The 13026-nt window shown below is 41.7% G+C and overlaps 1 protein-coding gene across 4 annotated transcripts in view; it reads right to left on the reverse strand.

Moving 5' to 3' along the window:
- PPP1R21 (protein phosphatase 1 regulatory subunit 21) overlaps positions 1-12638 on the reverse strand; it is a 60708-nt gene extending 48070 nt beyond the window's left edge. For 3 of the 4 annotated variants that reach the window (XM_081253789.1, XM_081253790.1, XM_081253787.1), the window contains exons 1-3: positions 12531-12638; positions 3484-3552; positions 269-415 (exon numbers count right to left, since the gene is read on the reverse strand). In XM_081253789.1, the coding sequence (XP_081109915.1) occupies positions 269-415; positions 3484-3552; positions 12531-12587 (273 nt within the window). In that variant the 5' untranslated portion in view covers positions 12588-12638. Of the gene's footprint in view, positions 1-268; positions 416-3483; positions 3640-12530 lie in introns of those variants that run through there. The other variant, XM_081253788.1, reaches the window with a different exon arrangement.
- Positions 12639-13026: the final 388 nt, after the last annotated feature.

The raw sequence follows: 13026 nt of genomic DNA on the forward strand, positions 1-13026 counted from the left end.
GAGATACTCCCTTCACTTTTCTCAGTCACTAAACCAACTATGTGCATGTTGGCTCCTAATAAATTCTTGAAAACTCACTTCCATATGAAAATGCCTCTAATACTTGGTATATATTAATAATAAATGTCTGCTTTCTTAACCCAATATCCAGGTGTAATAATGGAACTTTAGATTATTTGGAGGTGAGGTCTTCTGTTAAAACCAGGATGGCCTGGAGATGTCTGTACCTAATGACAAGGTCACACTAACTTGCTTTTACTTGACCTACCTTGTTTTTCTTGCCTCGGGGTTCACTTAGAGCCAGTTCATCTTGAAGTAGCTCTACCCTCTTGGCAAGCTGCAGATTTCGGAATGTCAAACTGTCCATTTCCTGCTGCAGTTTTCTCAGTGATTGATCCTTCATTTTCAGTTGTTCCTACAACAAAGTGAAAAGAGACCATTCCTTGTAATTTAGCCTTAACATTTAAAAATAATGAAAACAAAATATTTTTTCTTTCACCAAAATATAATCAAAACCTCTTGCTTTAAGGAATTCAAGTTGTATGTTTATCATTATAGTTCCTATGTTTTTAGCTCTGTTTTGTGACAAAATCATTTTCTGGCCAAACCAAGCGTATTTAAAAATAAAACTAAAAGAGTATATGTACTGAAGTAACAGTCATCGACTTAGAGTAAAATATCCACAACTACGTGTCGCTATATAATGTTGTTATACTTGTGTCTGGCAGTGAGGAGACACAAAGTCTGAGGCTACAATTTTATAAACTTGAAAGTTTAAAGAGAACCTTAGACTCACTGATGATGCCCTTCAGTAAGCAAGAATGGAAGAAATATATTTGTATTCACTATTTCCTATAAATCCTCCTTGAATTTAAGTCAGTCGAAATGAAGTCTTTTTAATACACTTTAAATTATTCTGATTTGTCAAAGATAAAAATCAATATTATCCTATCACAAGAATAGTTTCGGATGCTTTAAAATGAAAATAGAAACAAAATCTAAACAACACATCTCCTACTGACTATTCTGTACTGTTTATACCATGGTAAGGGTAAGAAAATGGGAAACAAGAGAAATATTTAGTTTCACTCTATTTTTATTTTAAATATTATTCTGGGGCTTCCCTGGCGGTCCAGTGGTTAAGACTCTGTGCTTCCAATGCAGGGGGCATGGGTTCGATCCCTGGTTCCCCAACTTCAGATCCCCAATTTAAGATCCCACATGCCACGCAGTGTGACAAAAAAAAAAAAAAAAAAAAAAAAATTATTCTAACTATATATTCCTTACGACGTTCTGACAACTTTGTGTTCACTGGTAATCAAACACAGATGGCCATATACTACCATATATTGAAAGATCTGTGCTTTTATCACTTTCATTGAAAAACCACTATAAAGCTAAGAGGTCAAGTTTTAATGAATAGGGGATTTAAGGATATTGAAACAGCAACCTAAAGACCAGAGGCTGGTGTCTGCAATCTATTGACATTATCTGCATGTTGAGGGCACAGCTAGAGGGATAGAATATGTTTTCATTAAAGAGAAAAACATTTTCCTTTTCTGTTGTTTGTTTAGTAAGTCCTTAATTTTTACTTGAAGTTCAATGGTAAACTTAGGCCCAGCCCATGTCCAAATTACTATATATTTCAAATTATAGAAATTCAAATCAATGAATGCTTACTGTATCTAACAACTCATTGAAGAGAGAAACCCAATATAATCAAACACCTACTCTAACAGAGACATCCTAACATTCCCATTGAGCAAACTGGCAAACTGTCATTCTCACTATAATTTTAATGACCACTGTGATGAATAGTAAAACATAAAGTAATTTCTTTACATCCTTATAATTAGTTAATCACTAGTTGACTAATGTTCCAACTTCATTAGCCAATCATTAATTTCAGAAGACATCCATCCCAACCTCTCTGTAAACCCTAGTTTCTGCAATGAGGACGATAATAGTGGCGTCTGCCCTCAAAGAGCTGTTGTGAAAACTGAGATAATGGATGTAATGTGCTAGCGTAATGCCTGACACACAGTGGGTGCTCAATAAATAGAGCCTGCTGTTGCCACCACGGCCACTATCACAGAGTTAATTGAACACAGCCAGCAACAGGAGGGTGTCAAACACCAGAGAGGGCTACTAAGATGAGCTAGGAAATACCTTCCCCAGTAATAGGTTTTAAACATCATGAGGAGAGATAATAATCATTTCTTCAGTGATTTAGGCGAAATAATAACTTGGCTAACATATCCTGACTTTAAAGCTTATTTTTAATCATCTCAGCTTGGGCGCAGAGAGCTTTGGGAGTATGGGTAAGATGCTCTGAACTATCTCAGCCCTGAGTCTGTGGAACAGCACCTGAGGAGGGAGCATCCTCAAGAGACAGATTTCTCTAGTGGAGGATCCAACACCAGCCAAGTGAAAGGACATATCTCTGGGTCTTGGAGACCTGAGTGGAAAGTCTAAGGATATGTCACTGGTTGGGGCCTACTCCAGAAAGAGAGAAGAGTAAAGGGAATCTTAAGCCCTTTTCTCTAAAGAGGAAGCAAGGGAGAGAGTGAAAGAATGAGGTAGGCAGTATATTTAACTGAAACTTGACCAAGAAGGAATCCATATCCTCGAATTAATTTTTCCAATTAAAAATATCACTAAGCAGGACTTATTATATGCCGACTAAAATGAGGTAGAAACATATTCCTGCAACTCCCACCATATTTCTCCTCTCAGTTAAAGGTGCTGATGGTAAGATGTATCACTCAAACAGTCCTCATTAACACAGGTTATTACTATTAAACAGCTCGACCTCAAAGCAAGATTAATGGACTAAATGATTCACACTTTCAAATCCATTTAGTAGGGGACAACCATCGGCTGAATGCTGGGTATATAAACATGAATATGACACAGCCCCACAGAGTGCTATCAGATGAAGCCAGATAAGAAGCCCCATTAATCCTGATGAATTTAGCTATGAGAGAAGCAAGGTATGAGAGAAATGCCTTACATACAGTCCAACAATACTTTTTTTTTTTTTTTTTTTTTTTTTTTTTTGCGGTATGTGGGCCTCTCACTGTTGTGGCCTCTCCCATTGAGGAGCACAGGCTCCGGACGCGCAGGCTCAGCGGCCATGGCTCACGGGCCCAGCCGCTCCGTGGCATGTGGGATCTTCCCAGACCGGGGCATGAACCCGTATCCCCTGCATCGGCAGGCGGACTCTCAACCACTGCGCCACCAGGGAAGCCCCAACAATACATTTTTGTAATTTCTGGCTAAGGAAGTCAAAGCACATCACATTCATACCTAAGCAAGTAGGAAAGTTAAACACACAAAAAAACCTCTATTATCCTCCCCTATTCCTAGTGAGTCACTGTCAAGAGTTGGGAATTTACCCTGGAAAACTGAGCTGAATTCCCTGCTGTGAGCTTCACCAAACACTAACCTAACCCTCACAACACAAAATACCCTGTAGCCTACCTTTAAAGCAGCAGAATTCGCTTGTTCATCCACGACACCTTTTTTCAAGACCTGATTCTGAGCCCGAAGCTGAAAACAGAGGAGGTAATAATTAATTTTTAATATAAAGCAGTCACTTATAGCAAGGAAACCACTTACCATAACTTTACAGGAATCAGTACACTGAGTAACTATCTGCTCACATATATATGAGAACAAGAATATTGGCCCGGAAGAGAATAGTAGAGATCATCAGTCTGCCATTTTACCAATAAGGACACAGAGGCTGAGCTGCCCAATGACATAAAACTAATCAATGCACAATTGAGACTAAAATCCAGGTCTCTCGACTTCCCGTACATGGTTCTTTCTATGAAACCAATCACCTCCCTAAATAAAAACTAATACAATAGAAAATAGGGCACTGAGTATGTCATTTTCCTTGAAACTCTGACACACCATTCATCTGTAAAATACATACAACTGGACTGATAATGGAATAAGAATTCAACAGAAAATCAAAGTATAGGGCATCAACATACCCAGCAGTACACCGTGCCTAACATTAGTCATGCAAATATCATCACCCGCAATAGCCTCAGGAATGGAGGACTTTTAATCAGGCATCAGTGGAAGCAGTGTACAAAAGTAACTAAGAAGCAAGCTCAATTTAGAAATTGATAATAATAGCAGCTAGCATTTGAATGCTCGTTACATACCAGGCACTGTCCTAAATACTTTACATACACTACCTCATTAATCCTCACAACCCTATGAAATAGGTGCTACAATTATCGCCATTTTACAGACGAAACCAAGGTACAGAGAAGTTCAGTGGCTATGCTGAGATTCAGACACCAGCAGTTTTGACTCCAGGCATAATGTCATTAGACAATATTGGCTACTATTTTATAAAGCTACATATAAATGAGAAAAGTAGTGGGCTGGAGAGGTGACAGAAGCCTTTGAAGAGGTAGGACTTGGGCTTCTTTCACAGGTTTATTTTTTTTAATTGAGGTCTAACTTTATTTAAATAAAGTATACAAAACAGAAATTATACGGCTTGATGAATTTCTACTTAGGTATACATCTATATCACCACCACCAGCAGGGTTTTGAAAGATAAACCTTCCGTAGTTATCAGCAAGCACAACACAGAGCATGTGAGTATAAATATACCAGCCCAGTGTAGCTGAAGCAAAAGGGTTACAGACTAATTTTCTGAGGACTCAGTACAGAGACCATGAAAGACCAGGTTCTTCTCTGAGAAACTAAATGAATGGGACAATTTTATCTATGAGCTGAAAAAAAAAATCTACTTCTAGTTCTGCATAGCTCACATCTGTCTCCTGAGAACAGAAATGACCTTTTTCTATGCCAGAAGAGTAGGAATATTTGAATATTTATGAATTATCTATGATTGTTTTTGTGTGACAATGACAGAGATGAGTAGATGCAACAGAAACCATATGGCCCCAAGCCTAAAATATTTGCTATCAGGCTCCTCACACTCTGCTCTAGAAGTTCAGAAGAGAGAAATAAATACCACTTTAATGTTGACTTCCATTGTGTAGTATTTTATCTTTTAAGCAATATCAGCATATTCTTGGATAATGTGCTACCTAGGTAAGAAAATTCAATAAATACTTTCAAATCCATATAGCCAAAGGACAGCGATACTCCTTCAGTCTTTAGGTTTCATTTCATACCCCTGTTCTAACTTTGCTCTCTGATCTTCTTCGTGTGGTATTTAGAAGGTCCTCATGACCGCCTCAAGGACTAGGGATGAAGCTTGAAATGTGCTGAACTGACAAGTTTCTGTAGGACCAGAACTACATCAGTTTTCAAACAAACAAAAAAACGCTCACCTTTAATTTTTAAGGCACACGTGTAAGCTACATAAAGCAAACTGAACAGCCTACTCTGTCATAAAAGCAAAATTAAAATTTTCAAATTACTGCTGTTTGGAACTTAATCTGATTATAATGAAAAATGATTTCGATTTTCCTTTGGAAAATACTGTTTGCTAAATTGGTAACAATTCAAACACCGTTTCAATGGAAACATTCAAGAGAAAATGCAGCTTTTAGAAATACTTATCGAAAATCCCTTTCTATTATTTGGTAGGTAGCAAAGGAGAAGCTTGGCCTACTCCACTGCCTTGTTACCCGCACTTGGCATTTGGCATCTCCCTGCATTTCAGCATCACTATTGCCACATCTCTGCATTACTGACCAACGCCTTGTCAAATGCGGATACTACTGTGACCAGTCTGGTCTTTTAGAATCTCATCTTTCTCCTCACCAGCATTCACCACAGTGGGAGGCAAAGGCAGTGTTGGTTTCAGAAACAGTTACCGATGGTCACTAATGCCTCTAGGAGACTAGTGTGGAGACTCCAGTGGATGTGGATGTAACTGAGAAACAACTGCCCTGAAGTCTCCACTAGGACAGAAAAATTCTCCAGAAGGTGACATAGCCTATTTCCAGCAGCTGTGCCACGCACTTTTGTTCCATCCAGTAGAGAAATGGTCCTCTGAATCCCAGCTCAGAAACCTTCTTAGTCCTTTTCAAACCTCATTTTTCATTGTGTTGTAATCTTTTTTTAAAATACATGTTTATTGGAGTATAATTGCTTTATAACATTTATTAGTTTCTGCTTTACAACAAAGTGAATCAGCTATATGTATACATATATTCCCCATATCCCCCCCGCTCTTGAGCCTCCCTCCCACCCTCCCTATCCCACCCCTCTGGGGGACATAAAGCACCAAGCTGATCTCCCTGTGCTATGCTGCAGCTTACCACTAGCTATTTTACATTTGGTAGTGTATATATGTCAGTGTGTTTTCAGAGTAAAGGTAAAGCTAATCAAAAGATTACGACACACTATAGTGATAGTGTGTCGTAATCTTTTGATTAGCTTTACCTTTACTCTGAAAACACAGCCTTTTCTCATTTTGACCAACCAAACCCCAACTGTTCTTCTAGAGCCTACTTCCTACTCTGGTCCTACTTCTTCCATAAATTTTCCCTAACCATTCTCTATAGTGCCCCTATGGTCCACAGTGACCTTGCCCTCAGTTCCCTGGGCACTTGCTAGTAACAAGACATCTCTTATTTAAACTGTTCAGTTTTTACTTTTTAAAGCAGTACATTTTATGTTTACTAATTTATGTATGATTTCTATAGTCAAGTCCCATCTGCCAATTAAACTGTTCTTCACAATAGAGACTACAGTATACTTCCTTGTATCTCCTGCGTACAATGAAAGATCAATGCTATGGATAGAGAAGGCACTCAATAAAATTTTAGTTAATTAATCAAATTAAGTGCTGTAAATAAAAGGTGTTTAAATGCAACACATTAAACAACTATAAGAGATAGCTAGAATCTTCTGTGTTAGAATCACTCTTACATAACTGTTTCCATACAATGGACATTCTGACATTTATACAGGTTTTATGACCCTATAAAACAAATCTTTACATGTATAGCTTTTCTCCATTACAAAGTAATGTATGCAACAGATAACCTGATGCCCATCTCTAAGCCTCACCAAAACCCTGATTTCAGCACACTTGAGTCATCTGCAAACCACAGCTTCAGTATCTCTGGCCTGGGTGATCCTTAAAAACACTCCCAGTTCTAACATTTTAGGTATTCTACAGTGCTGGGAGTACCACTTAGTCTTTCTCTCTGCCTACTAACTTGCTCCTCGCCATGGAAAAGGATAAAGTAACTGTGAAGGCTACATACTATGTACTAATGGCTGGGGTCATTTTGTCACTGAGTTGGGAAGAAAACCTTTTTTCAGAGCTGCCCTCAAACGAGACCCTTTCTCTAGCTCCCGCTCCCATGCAAGGAAATTCATTAGGACGAAACCCCCACTCCCAATTCTGTAATCTAGCTGCCTCACCAGGGACTGGTTGGAAATTCAGCTGAATTGAAGACGGAGAGTAGGACACCCCTTGTCTTCCTAAAGCGTTGCTATTCAAAGTACGGTCTGCGGACAGCTTCAGCAGCATCACCTAGGAGCAGAATCTCAGGACCCACCACAGACCTACTGAGAAAGGATCTGCAGTTTAACAAGGTCTTCAGGTGAGTCACATAGACACTTACGTTTGTGATGATCTAGGGGCTAAGCCAGCACAGCTCAACAGGGTAGCCATATCCACATGTGCCTATTTAAACTTAAATTATGTAAATAAAATCCAAAATTCATTTCCTCAGCTCAGCTAGCCACATCTCAATTACTCAATAGCCCCACATGCTAGTGGTCACCCTACTGGACAGCAAATATGCAGAACATTCTCATTCTCCTGAAAGTTCCACTGGATAGCACTGAACACAGACCGTTTTCCAATCCATCTTTAGTAGTGAACCCTACACATTAGGGGAGAAAAAAGCTGATACTCCATTTTAATCCAATCCAGCCCCAGAGTCTATTTCTCTTACAAGAGAGGGCGATCAATCAGGGTCAGCCAAGCCCTGCTATCTGGAAAGCAAACACACCAAATCAAGACTGATCCTTTGCCAAAATGAGCATCTCTAAGAGTATAAGTCTAAAAAGTTTCAAAAGGCAATCTCCTTTGTAACTAAAAGAAGCATCAATTGCAAAGTCAACTGTTAGAGAAATAATGGATGTTTACCTTTCCCATTGGCTTTTTTTTTTTTTTTGCCAGCATCACGTTGTTTTGTTTTGATTACTGTAGTTTTTTGGTTTTTTTTTTTTTTTTTACTATTTATTTATTTACTTGGCTGTGCCAGGTCTTAGTTGTGGCACATGGGATCTTCATTGCTGCGTGTGGGATCTTCCCTGTGGCACTCGGGATCTTTAGTTGCAGGATGTGGGATCTAGTTCCCTGACCAGGGATTGAACTCGGGCCGCCTGCATTGGGAGCGTGAACTCTTACTCACTGGACCACCAGGGAAGTCCCCCCATTGGCTTTTATTGCCTTGAAAAGAGCTTTAAAAAGATCATCTGAGCAATAGCTACTATACTGACACCATTTCCTGAGCACTGGTTCTGGTGTGCACCCAAATGACTGGAGAGGTTTGTTACAACACAGACTGCTGGGTCTGACCACCAGTTTTAGATTCAGTAAGTCCTGGGTAGACCCAAGAATTTGTATTTCTAACCCATTCCCAGCCACTGATGATGCTGATCCAGGGTCTACACTTTGAGAACCCAGAGTAACACAAACACTGGAAAGAGCATAACTTCAAACTTGCCTACACATTAATATGGTGCCAGGCAAGAGTGCAGAAGCCCATTCAGAGAAAGCAGGCTGAAATCAAATGAGCCAGGACTGCATGCTCAGCCTCATCTCCAGAATAAGATATACCAGAGCATCAGAAGCAGAGCAGGCCGTGGGAGAAACACCAAGTAAGAAATGGTCTTTGAAAACTGAGGGCTTGATTAACTTTCCCTCACGTCTCAAAGGGGCAGCCTCCGTCTATTCCCTATTAACTTCATAAATCTCTGAAAACCAGCTTCTACATACCATTCCCCTCCCCCAAACTCTGTTAAACCAGAAATGTTTAAAGCCTCCAGTGATCGCCTAATTGCCCAAACCAGAGGGTCTTAATCTCCACTTTTACTGACCTTTCCATAACACTGTTTTAGCAACCTGTCCACCTCAGAAATTCTCACCTGCTTCGGCCTCCATGGTTCATCTTTTATCTAACGAAACTCTCAGTCTCTTTAATGGGAGCTCCTCATACTGCTTTTTTCCTTCTCAGGGGGAAAAAAGATGATGACAGAAGTTACAAAGGAAGAAATGGGCCCCTTCCCGGAACACAGGCCAAGATCTGCATTAACTAAGCATGAGAAGATTCTGCAAATGTCCTTGGTTTAGGGATCACGCTTGCTGCTCTCTTGATTTGTAGGCCTCCTTCTACATATTAAAAGGAAATCTTTTTTCTTTGTATCCTAAATAAGGAAAAAGATGTAACTGGATTTCAACATCAGCCCACAATTTCTGCACCAGGGAAGCTATCAAAAAGGTAGAATACCCCCTTCCATAGGCACAGGGCTGAAGGTATCGATAGCATAGATCTTATCTAGAAATTGCTTGGCACTAGAACTGACAGGGAATGAAAAGCACATGAAATCTTTTGACCAATCAATCAGTGTTCTCACATTCTGACATTTCCATCACATTGCAATTAAAAGGATGATAGATCTTATCTAGAAATTGCTTGGCACTAGAACTGACAGGGAATGAAAAGCACATGAAATCTTTTGACCAATCAATCAGTGTTCTCACATTCTGACATTTCCATCACATTGCAATTAAAAGGATGATAGATCTTATCTAGAAATTGCTTGGCACTAGAACTGACAGGGAATGAAAAGCACATGAAATCTTTTGACCAATCAGGGTTCTCACATTCTGACATTTCCATCACATTGCAATTAAAAGGATGAAACATGGTCTGGCCCAATATGGGAGATAACCTGAAGTCTGGCAGACCTCCTATAGTCTCCTTAGCATTTCCTCCTACTGTCACAGCCTTCCCACAGGTGTTCCCCAAAGAATTTACCTAAAGTGATTAACTCTCCAAGTTCAACCATTGTCTTTATGGGAACTATTGTCTTTATGGGAATTATTACAAAAGCTTTGGCCTTTGTCCTGACTTTCAGCCAGTCCGTCTCCACTAGAAATTTTCAGCAATTACCCCAACATCATCTCAAGCTACTATGTGAATAAGATAGCTTCAGTGTACCTTCCAACCATAAATACTATGATTGCACCTAAACTTCGCTCCAAACTGGCTCACCTTCCTGCCCACCTTCCTCTGCCAGTGGCAGTGGTGTTCCCTCAGAGCAGTCCCTGGGAAACCTTCAGGGTCAACTCTCAGTCTTCCCTCACTCATCACGTCCCACAGAATGAATGAGACACAAGGATGACTGCCTTGACACCTTTATATCCTTCATAAGTTTGCTGCTATGTGCAAAGCAGGCACACAAAAAAGAGGTAAACTAAACCATATTTTTTAACCATAATTCCTAAATCTAAGCCCCCCTCTCCATCTCAACAGTCACAAAACTTTATTTAATCCTACGTTACACTCCCCAAAGTTATTCAAAGAGACTATAGTCTGGTCTTCTTTTCACCAATCTTTCCCCATTTCAGTCCATCCTCCACACAGCTACCAGTTTTCTTTCTAAAAGCAATGTCACTCTCCTGTTCGAAAACCTTTAACGTCTCTCCATTACTCAAAGTTCAAACTTTTTATTTGACATCCACAACCCTTCATGACCGGGTCCAAATTATCCCTCCAACCATATTTCACCACTCTCTGTCGTGTATCTGAACGAATGTGCCTTGATGTCAGCAAACAGAGACTGTCTCCTTTGCCTGGAGCACTACCATCCATCCCTTCCTCCCTATACCCTACTCCCCAATCTAAGTAACTTCTACCCTTACCCGCCATTTCTTCTGTGCTCCCACTGAGCTAACACCTGTCATCCTGTATCATAATTATGTACAACAGTTGAACATTCTATTAAAGGGTTCTCCTTAAGGTGGAAGTCTGCCTCACTCAACAGGGCCCGGCAGATTGTTCACAGGTGGCACTAATTGTCTGCTGAACAAAAGAGCTTACAAATCCAAAATGATAAAATCTTTCAAAGTTTTTATTACTTTTGGGAGGCTATACAATTATTTCAGCAATGCAGTCACTGTGCAAAATATTTCTGGAACTCTTCTGCCATTTGGAATTGCCTTGTGAGCTTGTTTACTCTCCAGAAGAGAAAATCAGCCCCCTTCTTACTTTATACTCATGAAACATTTTCACCCAAAAATAGTAGAGCCAAGTTTGAGTACTGTCATCCTCCACCCACCACACTTCATCACATGGATTTGTTCCAGATAAGTTCTGGCCCTTTCAAACAAAAAAATATTCCTTCAAAGGATAAAAACTTGCCATCACTAACATCATGCCACAGGCCTTTAAGGCAAATTCAAATGGAAACACAAGAAGTTTTGCCAATGGTAGCACCCATGGAATAAGTGTAGCATCCCAAAAGGCTCCCATCTGATGGTCAAAAGACTTAAGTGTGTATGTTTAGGCACAGGTTTTATTTTTCAAAGAATATTTCATTTTGCCCGGCTGCATATTTGTTACATGAAATTAAAAAATGTGTCTCAGTTTCTCCAAATTGTAAAAAGGGGACCAAGTCTTCCAGTTGCTCCCATGAATGCCAAGATCATTGAAAACGAAGTTTAATGACTAATGAATCAATTTCCAAAAATGTAAGATTCTGCTTTCAGTACTTCATTAGAATATTCTTGAGGCAGAACCACCCTACCCATTAAAGCAGCACCACCCTTCTCCGAGAAAAGGGTTCCATCGTTTAAAATACTGATGCCATAAATACAACGAAGGGACAGGTCCCTACTTTGCTTAATTCAACATGTATTGAGCACCTGCTGGGTGCTCTTCCCCAGTCCAGGTGATCCAAGAAAAAGAGAGATAAAAGGACACAGCCCTAGCACTCAAGCTTTCAAAATCATTTTCAGACAACATCTTGCCAAAGCACTGAACCCATTCATAACCACGCATCTCCGGTGAAGCAGTTTACACGCATGACTCTATTTACACTCCTGACTTGACTGGGGGCATTTAAATCTCTTTATCCTCATATCATCCCTGTGAGAAAGGAGAAAGCTTGATCCTTCCCATCGCTGGGCTGGGAAAATTGAGGAAGCAGCCGTGGAGGGATGGTCCTCACCTTTCCCCGTCCCCTCCCGACCAGCACCAGAGGCGGAAGCCAGGATTTCTGACATCCCAGTCCAAGCCCGCTAGTTCAGTGAGAAGGAAGACTCAAACTCCTGCTCCTTCCCGCAGAAACGCACACGGACCCAGACACCGCCCGGCCCCATCTCCTGAGAGCTGCAGGTGGAGGCACGGTAATGGTGGACAGAAGAGGCGGAGGAGAGAGAAGGGGCGCGCTCACGTTCCCCCCTCCGCCGGCCCCCTGTGTCCCGACAAGTCGCTGCCAAGGCAACCCGAGGCCGCAGGGCCGGGGACCCCCTACTCCCCGCATACGACGGGTACCTTCGAATACTCCTGAGCCAGCTTCTGGTACTTCCCCTGCAACTCTGCCGAGGCCATGGCCTCCCCCGCCCCGTCCAGGCCAGGATGCCCAGGCCGCTCAGCCCCGCCCCCTCGCCCCCAACCCCAGGCACGCTGCCTGGTACGGTTCCGCCAGAGCCTGCCCGCTCTGCCACCACCGGCGCACCTCCTCCTCCACTTCCGGGTTCGCCCGGTGACAGGAAGGCGGAGTGGGGCCGGGGGCGGAGCGACCACCGGGGGCGGGGCAACGTCTTGACATCACGGCCCCCACCCTTCCGCGCCCGAGCACGTGCGCGCGCAGGCTCCCCGGCGCTCCTGGGCTCTACCTCTGGGACTGGGGGGCGCCATCTTGACGCATGGTCCAAGATGGCGACCTAGAACAGGGAAGGAGAGAATGAAAAGGGGAAGAGAATGATGAGAGCCCACAGAATGGGCGGGGGACGGTGGAGAGGGGCGGTGGTTGTGAAGAACCGGGGAC

This window comes from Mesoplodon bidens (genome assembly GCF_964165515.1).
Source record: "Mesoplodon bidens genome assembly, chromosome: 14".
NCBI classification, from domain to species: Eukaryota; Metazoa; Chordata; class Mammalia; order Artiodactyla; family Ziphiidae; genus Mesoplodon; species Mesoplodon bidens.